The 15000-nt window shown below is 45.1% G+C and overlaps 1 protein-coding gene across 2 annotated transcripts in view; it reads left to right on the top strand.

The window, feature by feature from the left end:
• Positions 1 to 15000, top strand: part of LOC308080802 (DNA-binding protein SATB2-like) — a 38587-nt gene that overhangs the window by 19418 nt on the left and 4169 nt on the right. Inside the window, exons 6-12 of one of the 2 annotated variants that reach the window (XM_080422807.1) lie at positions 744 to 846; positions 4012 to 4062; positions 4260 to 4630; positions 5055 to 5267; positions 5925 to 6140; positions 9420 to 9572; positions 12385 to 12576. In XM_080422807.1, the coding sequence (XP_080278933.1) occupies positions 744 to 846; positions 4012 to 4062; positions 4260 to 4630; positions 5055 to 5267; positions 5925 to 6140; positions 9420 to 9572; positions 12385 to 12576 (1299 nt within the window). The remainder of the gene's footprint in view (positions 1 to 743; positions 847 to 4011; positions 4063 to 4259; positions 4631 to 5054; positions 5268 to 5924; positions 6141 to 9419; positions 9573 to 12384; positions 12577 to 15000) is intronic. The other variant, XM_080422808.1, reaches the window with a different exon arrangement.

Below are 15000 nucleotides of genomic sequence, written 5' to 3' on the forward strand. Positions count from 1 at the left end.
TGGGTGGTGTGTGTGCAGCCTGACTCATCTTGAAATTCATCCTCACATTTTCCCATGTACTGGTTTGACTGGTCTCTTATATGGGCGGCACAAATCTTTTCTTTTTCATTGTGGTTTTGCAAGTTTCTCTTTTATGATCCTCCGTCTGTCTAGCTATCCATCTTTATTTATTTAAATTTATACTGTAGGTACTAAATTATCTAGGTGAGAACTTTATGATGAATTACAACTTTGAAAGTACTATATTAGCTGCAAAGCATATTATATCCATGTCAGCAGTCCCACAGTACTGAGTGCCATATTCAATTGTGTACCAGTGCCAGTTACCAACTTTTAACAGAGGTAAAGTTTGGAGAACATTTTGATTTGATACCTATTAAATATTGCCTAATATTCTAACCGCAAGCTCTGTGGCCTGCCCTTGTGGTTTGAGTGTCCACCCTGAGATTGGGAGGTTGGGGTTCAATTCCCAGCCGAGTCATCAAAGACTATAAAAATGGAACCCAATGCCTCCCTGCTTGGCACTCAGTATCAGGATTGGGCGTAAGTCCCTGTGACGTACAGTACTAGCGTCATGACCTAGGGCCACATGGCTCAGGAATGGCTGGTTCCCACATACTTACTATTGCCTAATATCTTTCTAAAACAAAATGTTGGTAACTGGTACGCGAAGAAGATTCACAAACTTCATCTGCTTTGCATTCACAGCTGCCATGTGCTGTACCTGTTTCTTTCTCTGACAGAGTATGATCGCAGCGATAGTGAACAGTTCCTACTACGCCAATGTCTCCACCTCTAAATGCCAGGAGTTTGGCCGTTGGTACAAGAGGTTCAAGCGCATCAAAGGTAAGCCATGTCCCCAAATCTGACTACACCCTCCAAAATGATAACATTAGATAAACATGCTGTTCAAAAGAAACGGAGCCTATGCAGTCAGGAGGACCTCCAGGCTCTGGAACTCTGTCAAATCTGTCAAATCTTTTAAAGCTTCTCAAATAACCACTTAATACGGAGCAAAATCCTGAGTATTTATTTAACTTTTAAATTAACACTCAGACTGTCTTTTTTTCATCATGTCTTATGTCTTCTATTCTCTATGATTTCTTTCATAACTGTATGTATAATTATGACTTTTATTTATACACTTTTTTTTCTCCTATAGCAGTTAAGTACTAGTCTGTAGCTGTTGATTTTACAAGGCTCACATAAATATAGTGGATTGTTATTGATGCTTTACACTGGGATACAGAAAAAGAATATAAAATCCAACACGTCCTGGGAAGACAGCGCTGGGAAGTAACTGATTGCCTGTAACATATTTATGTAATTAAATTACAAAATAAATGTAACTGTAATCAATTACAATTTACAAAGAAAAATATGGTAATTAAATTAAAGTTTCTTAACAACATGGTGATGAAAAACGTCTCAGTGTTTTCTCAGCATGAAGAGGAGCTGACATACTTCCATGTAATAGTGATGACTGCTCACATCTTTCACCAGTGTAAACCATTACAAAATAAACATTTGAATAAAGTAAACTGTGGGTTTGGGAAAATGAACAAAAATGACCAGTTTCTTACTGTTAAATAATATGTGGTGTATCGGTCATGCTATGATCTAAAAATATTGGAAAGCTTTGTGTGAACAGCCTTTAGTACTGTTCAGACAGATTTGGTTTGACTCATTGGCCCAGTTTTGAAAGCTAAAAGTTTTGAAAGCTAAAAGCCAGATTTATACTTATGAAAGTATCAGAACTACAAGCTCAGAGCAGACGAAAAGAAAAATACAGTGAATGTATCAGCATATATTTTATTCAACACATTATTTATTTTTATTTCAATACTGATATCAATATCATAAAACTGCCCAGGGTTAACAGATCTAGTTAGTTACTGATCTTCATCTTCTTAATATTCACTCTAAGCTTTCGTTGAGCTACATGCATTTTGTGTTCCTGCGTATTGTTTATATAAGAATATTTGAGGCACATTGTTGTGTTGCCCAAGAACTTGCTTATTCAATAAACCTCAAGCTCTACTTCAGTCAGCTCATATATCAAAGTACTGAGGCTTTTACCAACCGAGGAATCACAGAGTAACATTCCATGAACCTTGAGCACTGGAAGGCTTCATTTAGGCTTTGTGTCGCACAACCCTGTTGCCCCCCAAAAGTATGCATTTTGAAGTGGAAAAAGTGTCGATGCAACGTCATTTTTGTCGAGCGACAGGATCATGAGATGAAGTATGAAATTAGCCTCAAAGATTATCTACAATGTTAGTCAACAGCTTTTTCCTTTGCCTCGCTGAGATGACACCACTAAACAATCATACCCCTAACGGAAAGCAGCCTCTCTCTCCAAACCCCAAAGTTTAGAGAGGGAGGATGTGTTTCTCAAAGATACACACACACACACACACACACACACACACACACACACACACACACACACACACACACACACACGCACGCACGCACGCACGGCACGCGCAAACACATACACACGCACACGCACACGCAGGCATGCCGTGCTCTGCCCTCAAGCCCACACTGGGCAAGGTAAAGCCTCATCTTCAGTGCCAAACCTCACTCTAACCTTTATGCTCCAAATAGCCCAAAACTCCAGACTCATAACCCAAACAGTAAAAACCATAAGCAGAAGGAGAGCCACGCTGTCCACACTGGAGAGCCGGTTGAATAAGAGAGAAAGGTATGAGGGCAGTAGGAGAGAGTCTAAAAGAATGCATTAGAGGAGGAGGAGGGAAGGCTAACATTAACATTATCTTACACCTGGTGCACAGCGCCAACAATGTCTCTAATGCCAAGCTTTTATTTATCCTTATTCTTAAATAATTAATTATTAATAAATAATAATTTAACAGCTGAAAAGGGGCATCTTTCAGCACCAGGAGGAGACTGGCGAAGAGAGAGAGAGAGAGAGAGTTCTGGACATGCTCAGCTCACCACTATCTTCCCCCATGTCTGCTTCACCTCAGCTATGATGATGGTTGCACGCTTTTACTTTGCGCACAAGCAGATCCGTTTCCTCAGCAGACAACGGTTCGCTTCTCCTCCAACTTGCCAAATCCATCATTTAACACATTGAATGCCAAAAACGGTCCGGACCGTTTTTGAGGGTCCAAACGAGAAGTGCCGAAAACGGTCCGGACCGTTTTTGACCCAATTCTATTTTTATACATGTGGGCCACGTGGGGCGCTAAAACGAAACTTTGACATCACCCAAGGAGTTTCTGAGAAGAAGAGGCTGGATCTGGCTCCATGTAAAAAATCCTTCCGGTCGGCGTTTTCAATGTTATCTCCTTGATTAAAAGCTTAATATCTCCATTTCTTTTTAATGTGGTGGAAACGAGCCGTTTTCGATCGGCGATCACGCTGCAATGGAGGGTCGCGTTGGAAATATTATTGTTCCAGGCGTTAGTCGGGACCCTCCGCCGTCTCGCACGCACGCTTTGTTTACATGCACTTCCTCGTCGGGGCTTCTCACAGCACGAAATGTATAACGCAAGTGGATGGAAGAAATGCTGGCACTCAACGTATAATATTTTAATAAACCTCTGGCACCCAATGTGTTAAATAGCAATGTGCAAGGTGCACGCGCACCTGGCTCTTAAAGGGAATGGGAGACGACACTGTGATTGCTTTAATTCATGTTGCACCCAAAACACACCCATGATTAATTAAGAGACTAAATACAACCCCTTTGCTTCTTAATTTGCGACCAGATTATATGCCGTTTAAGTAGCAAAAGTGGAGTTGGACACGCCCTCAAGGAATGTGCTATGCAATTTAGACCATGCAGAGTTTAATTAGGGCCCTAGATGTGTGGTTGGACAGACAGACAGACAGACAGACAGACAGACAGACAGACAGACAGACAGACAGACAGACAGACAGACAGACAGACAGACAGACAGACAGACAGACAGACAGACAGACAGACAGACAGACAGACAGAATAAATGATGTCCTCTTTGATGCCCTCTGTTCCAGGTGAATACCTTGAGAAGTTGTGGTCTGGACGAGAGAAACCTGATATCAAAGGTATCATATCACCTGTGACAAAACTAATGTTGGCTGTTATTTTTTATCTACTGCAACCCATTGTGACCTGTGTGTGTGTGTGTGTGTGTGTGTGTGTGTGTGTGTGTGTGTGTGTGTGTGTGTGTGTGTGTGTGTGTGTGTGTGTGTGTGTGTGTGTGTGTGTGTGTGTGTGCTCGGGCGTGTCTGCATCCCTGCAGTGGAAAGAGACATGAGTGCAGACCTGAACGCTCTCGTCCAGCGGGCCCCATCTCTGTTGCCCTCCCCCAACCACCACCTAGGGCCCCTGGGAAGCCCGGGGCCTCATCCACCGCCCCTCAACTCCAGTCTCGGGGACCCCCAGAACCCGACCCAGCCGCACACCGTCCCCCACCCTCACAGGCAGCACCACTCCAGCCCCCCGCTGCGCGCCCAGGCTCCTCCCTCCTCCATGCCACCAATGCTGGGCCACGGAGCGCTGCTGTCCCCACAGCTGGTCCGCCAGCAGCTGGCCATGGCTCACCTCATCAACCAGCAGTTAGCCGTTAGCCGTCTGATAGCCCACCAGCAGCAGCAGCAGCACCCCCCGCAGGTAGGGCTGTCTCCATCATACAATTTTAGTTGACGATTAATTGTCATACAAATAATGGCGATTAAACGATTGGATTGTGTTTTTGGCATTGAACAATGCAAATGACATTTCTGTTTGACTTTTTGGCTTCGTAAGCAAAAATAATTTGCACAATTGCTAATTAGGACTAGAAACTACCGACAATGACCGATAATCAAAATACTGTACTGTGGCACATATCTTTAATCATTTTATACTTTTTTTTTTTTTTTTTAATAGCAAAAATAGACAATCTACAAGCTTGCAACGTGTTGCATCACGACGTGTTGCGAGCTTGCAAGAATGTATACAGATGAATGGAAACGATTCTGACGATTCAGCTGTAAAAAAAACTGTGAATAACTCAATTAATTGCGATCAGGCGATTATGTAATAACTGTGACAGGTCTCCCCGCAGGGCGTCAACCACCATCAGTTTCTCAACCACCCGCCCATCCCCAGAGCCTGCAAGACCCCCGGCGGTGGCATGGAGCCCGGCGGCCTCAACCCCTCGGCCGCCGAGGTTTCCTTTGACATCTACCATCATGTCCGAGAGGAGCTGAAGAGAGCCAGCGTCTCACAGGCCGTGTTCGCCCGCGTGGCCTTCAACCGCACCCAGGTAACACAGGTCACACCACAGGCCCCTGTGGCTTGTATTTCCTTATTGTTGGGTTCCACCCAACGCTCATGTCCTAAAACCGTTGTTTTTATTATCATTATTATTACGATCTACAATCTCACAACGCATCGTGACGTGCTGTGAGCTTGTAGCTCGTAGATAAAAAATCGTAGATTGTAGATTAAAAAACACAAAAATGTGAAAGATGGAGATTCAAGGTTTCTGCCCGACAGCGACTATTTATGGATTTATTTAGTCATTAACTTTTTTTGGAGATCATGAATTCACAAAAGCTGCAAAATATTACTTTTGTTTTTTATGTCTACATTATATAAATACATAATATGTGAAAAATATTTTGGGATTTACTTCCGTCGGCTACTGGCAGTGTGCATAAGACATTGGTGCTGATCAATGTAGTGGTTTGGGAGATTAGCTACACACACACACACACACACACACACACACACACACACACACACACACACACACACACACACACAACACCTACACACATTACATTCTTCGAGATAGGAGCCACGCTGTAACCCAAAAAGCTCTAAAAAAAACAAATAAATCAGTATTTCACTGATTATATAATTTGTGTGTGTGTGTGTGTGTGCGTATGCGTATGCGCGAATACGTGCCGTCCCCCAGGGCCTGCTATCAGAGATCCTGCGCAAGGAGGAGGACCCTCGCTCTGCCTCGCAGTCCCTGCTGGTCAACCTCAAGGCCATGCAGAACTTCCTGAACCTGCCAGAGGGCGAGAGAGACCGCATCTACCAGGAGGAGAGAGAGAGAAGCACCAACCCCAACCTCATTCACTCCAACAACCTCGTCCCCTGCATTCCCAGCCCACAGAGACTCATGCAGGTACACCACAACATCCTGAGTGTTCATTTATCTATACGTTTTTGTCTGGCGAGCCATACAACATATCAGCCAAGTATCGTGACCCAACCCCCCCCCCTTTCACGACAACAGCATACATGCACAAACACGACCATGCACGCATACATACTGCTACAATACTCATAATAATAGTAAATAAAATACCAAAAGCAGCTATATTAATTATGGCTGTAATATGTACATTTTCTTGGTTGGGCATGCGTTGTAGAACACAGCAGGTGTTAATCGTCACGGCAACACAAAGATCTTCCTCACGATCTGTGTTTGTTTTTGATAAATGTCAGTAAAGATCAGGAGGTCTGTGAGGGGGAACGTGCATCCAAAACAATAATAAGCACCTCTTCCCCTAGTTTGAATAGCTAGGCCACCCACGTTGGCCCCGCAGTTACTCTTTAAGTTGAAAAAACGTGTTGGTTTATCACTGTGATCGGGATGTTTGGTTTGGAAATACTTCAGTCTTCGTTTTCACCGGCTTTAAGCTTTCATGTGCCAGAATCTCAGAGCACGGTTCACATTGGGGCTGATCCATTTCATAACATGGCAGGTTGTAAAAACTTCTTGTGTTCGAGGTTGACAATATTTTTGGGGTGTCATGAGTGATCTTGTTGTTCCACATCTTTGAGTGGATTTTTGAGAAGCCACCGTTCCATGTTGTAGCGACAGAGTGAACAATGTGTCCTTTCTTACTGTAGATAGACTTTTCGCTGTTCTGTTCTGATCTTCAGACTAGGACTAATGTCTAATATGTACAGCTCGTCTTTAAAGAAGATGATACGATCTCCCCCCATGCAACAGCACATACTAGACAACAAATATGGGCATTCACCCTTGGGAGTAACTTTCTTCCAGGAGAAGGTCTCTGGATTCAATTTCCAAAGATCATTGAATCTTTGGCGTAGACTAATGCTGTAGCCACCAAATATGTACAGCTCTCCATTGTAGGCAAAGGCTGAATGGACCCAGCGTTCCTTTGGACGAGGCTGGGCAGAAGGTGTGCTCAGCCAGCAGTGGGTCTCTGTGTCAAACACTCTGATGCTCTTGTGGTGGTAACGCTGGTCCCCCCAGACCCCAAACACAAACATCTTTGTCCAGATGATGGTGGCAGAGTGACATGAATGATGAAGCAGGTGCTTGAGTGCCTCTGGTATTAATGAAAGACTAGACCATTGTGGTGGTGTCCAACTTGTAGATGTCATTATAGTATCCCATAATGTGGAACCATCCTCCGTGAATATACATGACCTTCCCCAAGACACAGGCTGAGTGCAGATACCTCACCTTTGGAACAGTCCCAGAAACCTTTGGCTTGCACCATCTGTGGGTGTCGACATCAAATGCATAAAATATGTTGAAGTAGTAAACATGTTTGTATACTGCAGACTTACATGTAGCACTGCCCCAGATGTAGATGATATATATATTTTTTTATATATATATTTTTTATCCCACGATTTTGTAACCCTATTTTTTACACCCAGTGCCAATTGTCTATGTAATCCTGGGCACTAACTTCCCTCTGCCAACCTAGGGAGGCCAGGGCCAAGCTCATGCCTCCTTCAATGCATGAGAGCCAACTGAGCTTCTTGTCACCTGACAGGGGAGAGTTTCCCTGGTTGGACGTAGCGCGTGGAAGGAACACGTTATTCCAACCAGTTCCTTTCCCCTCCATCAGGCGCCCCGGCTGGCCAGGGGGAGGCAGTATAGTGACCAGGATTACTGCATGTTTTTGTGAGGGTATCTACCCTAGGGAGCACAGGGAGAACCTGCAAACTCCACACAGAAAGGCCCTTTCGCCAACCCCACCTTGGGTATGGGCACTGATGACGCGGAGGAGATAACACGCCCCCAGCGCCCACAGCGTCCCCTGCGGGAATTGAACCCAGGACCTTCTAGCTGTGAGGCGACAGCGCTACCGACTGCGCCACCGTGCCCCTCTAGATGATATTTTCTATCAGTACAGCTCTGTGGTACCGGCGCTTGGAGTGAACCTCAAGGGAACATTCTGTTCCCTCAATTGTCAATGGGGGAAACTTCAACTTCATTCAGCGTAAAGACACTGTGTTGAAGACATGCACATCATTCAGAACCCTGTTGTTGTACATGTAGTACCCGCCCAAGGAGTACACCTTGTGGCCGACTGCCACTGCAGACTGCTTCAGATAGCCTCCATCTGGTCCACCCTCCACTTTCGTCAATGTCCAGCACAACATACGTTTATCTCTCTCTTCTGTCTCTCAACATCCTCTCCCACTCTCAACAATAGTGTTCTATGTAATGACTCATCAACACCTTATGTAGGGTGACCAGAGCTCTGGTCCGACGTCACACATAACACAAAGTTTTTCCATGCATTCCTAACATTGACCTGGGGTGACGTCACGTGTGATGAAATCTGCATTTCAGCAGCTGCAACGGTGTCACACATACATCCGTACACACTACTGCAGCACTAAGCCACATCATACTGTGCAATTGTCATACTTTTCTATGAGAGAGAATGACCCACACACACACACACATGTTTGAAAAATGTTGCCAAATTTTGAAATACTAGAGTTCGGGCTTCTACACCTCACACCTACTGTACGTCGCACCGCCGATCCGTCTGATGTCTGAGTCATAGTGTCGCGGACATTGTCAGAGTACCCGTCTGTCCCTTTTATGCCATATATTGAGATCTCATTCTGTCAGTCCTTTTCCTTTCTATGCCCATATATGGAGATCCCTGATGTCATCAGTATATGCTCATATATTGGCATGCCCATATATGGGCATATCGGTTGGATCGGCCGTTCTGGACAGCTGGATATCTAATGGCTATATATGGACATATTGGTCGGATCGGCAATTCCGGACAACCACATAACCGAACTACTACTGCATATCCGCATGACCATATATGGGCATTGCAGTCGGAACTGTGGCTCTGGACAACCGGATCTCCATATATGCCTATATATGGGCATATCGGGTTTGTTTATTCTTATGACTGTGTCAGAGTGACGTGGTCATGGTCCGTCTGCCCACCCGGCTACTTTTAATACATTTCATTGTATTAAAAAGAGCTTGTGACTAAATAATAACTACATTGGATCCATTGAAACACAGGTTCTTTTTTCCATTTTAGGAAAAGTAACAGATTTAGACACAAGGTTTCCACCCGTCAGCGCCAGTCTGACAGCAGAGGTTGTAATGTTTTAATACTTATGTCCTCTCCTGTGTCTCTCCTGTCCCCTGCAGCCGAAGCCCATTCTGGTCAGTGCAGACATGCCGTTGAAGCTGGAGAACTTGGTAAACATCAGCTCTGGAATCTATGAGGAGATCCAGCAGGAGATGAAGCGAGCCAAGGTGTCCCAGGCACTGTTTGCCAAGGTGGCTGCCAACAAGAGCCAGGTCAGTCTGCACAAAACACACTAACTACTACCCTACTGGTGAGTTTCACACTGTTTTATTGATGGGATAAACCCCATGAGGTTTACGTCACAAACTACCTCCACGAGCGAGCCCCTGCATCGAGCCCATTGGTCAATAAACTGTTAATATAAAAGAGAAATAGTGAAAAGCGAAAAATCAAGTAATGGCAAATGGGGGATTCTCAAATCAACATCATTGTTTCTCAAACTAAGGATCGGTTCCCAGAAGATGGATAGACAAACATTGATTTATTGATTTATTGACGTTGATTTATTTCACAGTGTGTGTGTGTATGTGTGTGTGTGTGTGTGTGTGTGTGTGTGTGTGTGTGTGTGTGTGTGTGTGTGTGTGTGTGTGTGTGTGTGTGTGTGTGTGTGTGTGTGTGTGTGTGTGTGTGTGCATGTGCACATGTGCGCGCACATACACACACACTGCACTGCTGTGTATATGTGCGTGCTCGCGTGCGTGCGCATGTGTGTGCGTCGACAGACTGGGCTAAGTCTCACATCTCTCATGGCACTCACACAGGGGACACGGCTCACTGACCCCATCTGCTAGCTGTGGAGGGAGAGAAGGAGATACAGAGAGTGGATGAGAAAGATTGAGAGAAGACTGTGTGAGAGGAAAGGATTGACACAGGAAGAATGGAGAGAGTGAAGAGATAAAGCGATGTACGGTCTGAAAAAGACTGACGGAGAGGAGGATGAATAAGATAGAGCGACTGACGAAAACTAAAGAGAGACAGCGAGGGAGTGACCACGAGCGATACAAACATACAAACGGATGCAAGCAATGAGTGTATAGAGAGAAATTGAAAGTAGCTAGACTCTGCTACTTAAATAAAACAGGTTAACCACATGAACCCTAGGTACCTATTCTGGGGCGAACATTCTGCTGAAAATAGATGATCAACTAACTCAAAACCCGTCGACACACATCACACGCTTGTACTGTAGATCGGCTATTTTCGGTGACAAGATTTGGTGTAGAGGGGAGGCAAGAGGTGGCCTACTGGTCAACAAAGCATATAGGGTTTAACTGGTTTACGAAAAAGATAGGACAGAGAGTGAAAGGATAGTCTGCAGAGAGAAAGAAAGAGAGAGAGAGACCGAGAGAAACAAGAAGGGAGGGAGAGAAGACGGCGGGGGTTGATCAGATTAGCACCAGGGTGCCGCTGTGTAGGAGCTGGTTCACAAACAACAGCTGGTGGCAGAGTCTAGCTGCGCCTGGGTCAGCCTAGCGGAGATAATCAAATCTTTCCTCCTCCCCTCTTTCAACCCTTCCTCCGGCTCTGCTGACAGACACTGATACACATGCGTGTGCACGCACGCACACATGCACACACACACACACACACACACACACACACACACACACATACAGTACACGCACACACGCAGACGCACATGCAGGGAAGCGCCATTCCCTCCAGTCGTCCTACAGCCAAATTGCCCTTGAGCAAGAGGTGCCCCAACTGCTACAGTAACCGCAGCACTGCTGTGGTCGACAACACAAGGTTGTCGTACGGGAGTAGCGGTCAGATTCTAGATGTGTATGTGTCAATGGACTATAAAACTTAACAGCCCCCCCACACACAGGCTGTAAAACAGTCAGTCAACTTGATTGGTTATATAAAAAGGACCATAAAGAATTGCTAATATTTTTCAACAGTCGTGTCATACCTAAAACAAACTATTAATTTTAATGGCTGCAGCTGTGTTTATCCTGCTACTATGACACGTCTATGAGAAGGGTCCATTAATAAAAAAAGGGGGGGAAAAGTAACATGGAAAGGCGAGCGGGTCACCAACTCTCTCTTATGCCTAATTTATGCTCCGTCATATGATGGTGTTGCACATCGAAAAGAGCATATCTACAAGTTCACAACACGTTGTAAGCTTATACTGTAGGCTATTTTCGGCATGCGACACCATCGTACAATAAAATAGTACAGGCTTTAGACCGGTGGTTTTCAACCTTTTCGGGATCAGGGCCCACTTGAAAATGTCAAAAACTTTCGCGGCCCACCCATCTGACCACTTAACACGGTAGCCGATAGGCTCATGGTCCATCAGTGGGCCCTGGCCTACAGGTTGATAACCAGTGCTTTAGACAGAGCCTCGTCAGCCCCGTAGACAGCTTACTCCAAAACTGGCAAGCCCACTGCCTGCTCCTCGTTGTGGTGACATGAAGTTCAGCCGCCTACGACAACTACACATCTGGCTTAAAGGTCACTGTAGGAACAGAGACAGGCCCTACTGTATGTGGACACTTTTACTACTTTCCTGAACCGTACGGAACTTTTTAAACATGACGGCCCCGGCCTCCACCCAGACCAAGCGTGTCCACAAACACACACAAGAATTCTATGTGATGTGTTAAACGTAGGTGGAGGAACACAGGGCTTCAGGTTCACTACCAACAGTTGAAGGTCTTACTGGCCTCTTACAATAAGTTCATTAAGAATACAAGAGTATTGGTCTGATCTAATTCATGACAATAAACATCCCAGATTTCTATTTAACACTATTGACTGACCCTGAAACCTGGTCAATTTTAATGGGTGTAAATCTTCAAGTGAAGAATGTCTTAACCTAAACTTAGGTCGGCTATACATTGCTCTGGCTGCATCGTGGGTAATGACACTGCCGGTTCAGGGGCCACTACCTGTTCAGGGGCCACTACCTGTTCAGGGGCCACTACCTATCATTCCTGCCTCGATCTGTCTCTCACTCTCTCTGTCTCCAACTTTCTCTTCCTTCATCTCTCTCTCTCTCTCTTGGTGTTCCAGGGTTGGCTGTGTGAGTTGTTAAGGTGGAAGGAGAGCCCCAGCCCTGACAACCGCACCCTGTGGGAGAACCTGTGCACCATCCGGAGGTTCCTGTCCCTGTCCCAGAATGACAGGGACATGGTGTACGAGGAGGAGTCCCGACACCACCACACCGAGAGGTTCCACACCGTGCTGCACCTGCCCGACTCACAGGTGTGTTGGTTGGTTGTGGGCTGGTTTGCTGATTGGCTAATTGGTTCTGAGGGTGGCTTGCTGATTGGCTGGCTGGTTCTTAGGTTGGTTGGTTGGTTGGTTGGTTGATTGATTGATTGATTGATTGATTGATTGATTGATTGATTGATTGATTGATTGATTGATTGATTGATTGATTGATTGATTCGTCAGCTGGCTGCGTGTGGTTTGTTGATTGACTGATGGGTCAGCCGGCTGGCTGTTTGGTTGGTTGCTCAGTTGGGCAGTTGATAGACTGAATGGCTTGGTTGGAATGCTAATTTAACTCTGAAAGTGAAAAAACAGGCCCAGAACGGTCCATTTTACTGTGCACACACAAGTTAAACTGTTCACATTAACTTCCTTCTCTTCCCTTCTTCTTCTTCTTCTTCTCCTCCTTCTTCTTCTTCAGTGTTGTTATGAAGTGAGTGTCATAATGAGGAAGTCATTTGTGGTCACCACTAACTCATTCCACAGTCAGGCAGAGACACAGGGAGGTTGGGATGTAAAGAGCTCCTAAACATAGTGCACAGTACGCCCTGCTGAACACTGCTGGCGCCTTGAGAGACAGCATAACAACACAGAGAGAGAGAGAGAGAGAGAGAGAGAGAGAGAGAGAGAGAGAGAGAGAGAGAGAGAGAGAGAACACAAAGTGGATAAGGAGAGATAGATGAAAAGGAAAAAGGGAACGCTAAATGGAGGGAAAAAACGGGAGAAAGGTGAAGCAGAGGAAAGGAGAAAAAGAGAGAGAGAGAGAGAGCAGGAAGACAATGGGTGGGGCAATGGGATGATAGAGAGACGAGAGAAAACTTCCACACTGACTTGATATCTGCAGTTTATAGCCTTTGAAACCAGGAAGTGAGTTCTTTGCGGTGTACGTTTCGTAACCCCGACTGCGCTAAACCACGCATTCAACTTCATTGGTTGTACACTTACACATTTAAGGGAAAGAAATACACATAACATAGAGGATATTGTTTCTCACATCTCACATCAGAACTATGGGATTTAGGTTCAAAATATCAAAATTTGCCGTTACTATCTCCTCTCGAAATGTTAAGCCGTTATGCACTATGTGGTTATATTAATGTGGTTCCAAGATCGAAGAAACTTTCTTGTTGAGCGTCATCATAAACCTTTGTTTGTCTACAGAGCTTAAAGGGATACTCCACTTTCAAATAAAATAAACATTTAAAAAATATATTAAAAATAAATGAAAAAAGTAATGGAAAAATCACGGCCCCCTCACGCATTAGAGTGTCCTACTAATGTGTGAGGGGGCCGTGATTTTGCCATAACTTCTTTCATTTTTTTAAAATATATTTTTTTAATGTTTATTTTATTTGAAAGTGAAATATCCCTTTAACCACTTAAACCCTATATACTTCAATGACCGAGGTCCCCCAGGGGTCTATCCTTCGCTCCCTAATTTTCTCACAACGATTCGCAATGCAGTGCGAGCTTGCAGATGTGTTATTTTCGACCGAATGTTCCCCTATTATGGCATGCCCAGAATTGTTTATTGTTTATCCATCTAATAAACATTAGATGAATCCCTGTTACCCCACACATTGGTGACCGCTAATCTTCCCGGGATAGGGATGCTAGATTTCATGTGGTTAATTCACCCAAAAACCCTGATCCAAAAACTTCCATTGGGAATCTGTGGTGGGAAACCATGGCAGAAGTAAGCTCCGGCTTGGCCTACATCAAGACCTCATCCCTGTACTACTCTGTTCTCTCATGGCAGAGGTCAGTGAGTGCAGGATAGGATAGAGAACGCCAAGGAATGACAGTGTATCTACAAAGGGTCCAATACAAAAGAATGACAGGTCCAACAGGTCCAGTGAGATTGGGTGGTACTCCTCTCTGTCTGTCTGTCTGTCTGTCTGTCTGTCTGTCTGTCTGTCTGTCTGTCTGTCTGTCTGTCTGTCTGTCTGTCTGTCTCTCTCTCTGTCTCTACAGGGGTACTTGTGGATGTGGTAGTATCATTCTTTGTTGGTTTTCATGTGTCTGCTGCGTCCTTCCGTGTACACCCACCCATCCGCCACCCACCCATACTCATCTCCACTTTCACCCCCCACACACACACACACACACACCACAACACATGGCACGCAGCTGGAGCAACGCACACACCGTCACACGCACACACAACACTCATGCACTGTACATACATATCTACTGTAGATTCTGACAGCCAGGAATCCGTGTGAAAATGGGCCCCATGCATGCACGCAGACACACATGTGTACAGGACGAGCACACGCACACAAACATGTGTGAACAAATGCCATTTGCGAAACCTTCTTTGGCCTGGATTTAATTTAACTACGAAACACACACACACACACGCACACAGACATTACACGCACACATGCACGCTCCCATACTGTGAATCTGTAG

The sequence above is a fragment of the Gymnoscopelus braueri genome (genome assembly GCF_963280865.1).
Source record: "Gymnoscopelus braueri genome assembly, chromosome: 24".
NCBI classification, from domain to species: domain Eukaryota; kingdom Metazoa; phylum Chordata; class Actinopteri; order Myctophiformes; family Myctophidae; genus Gymnoscopelus; species Gymnoscopelus braueri.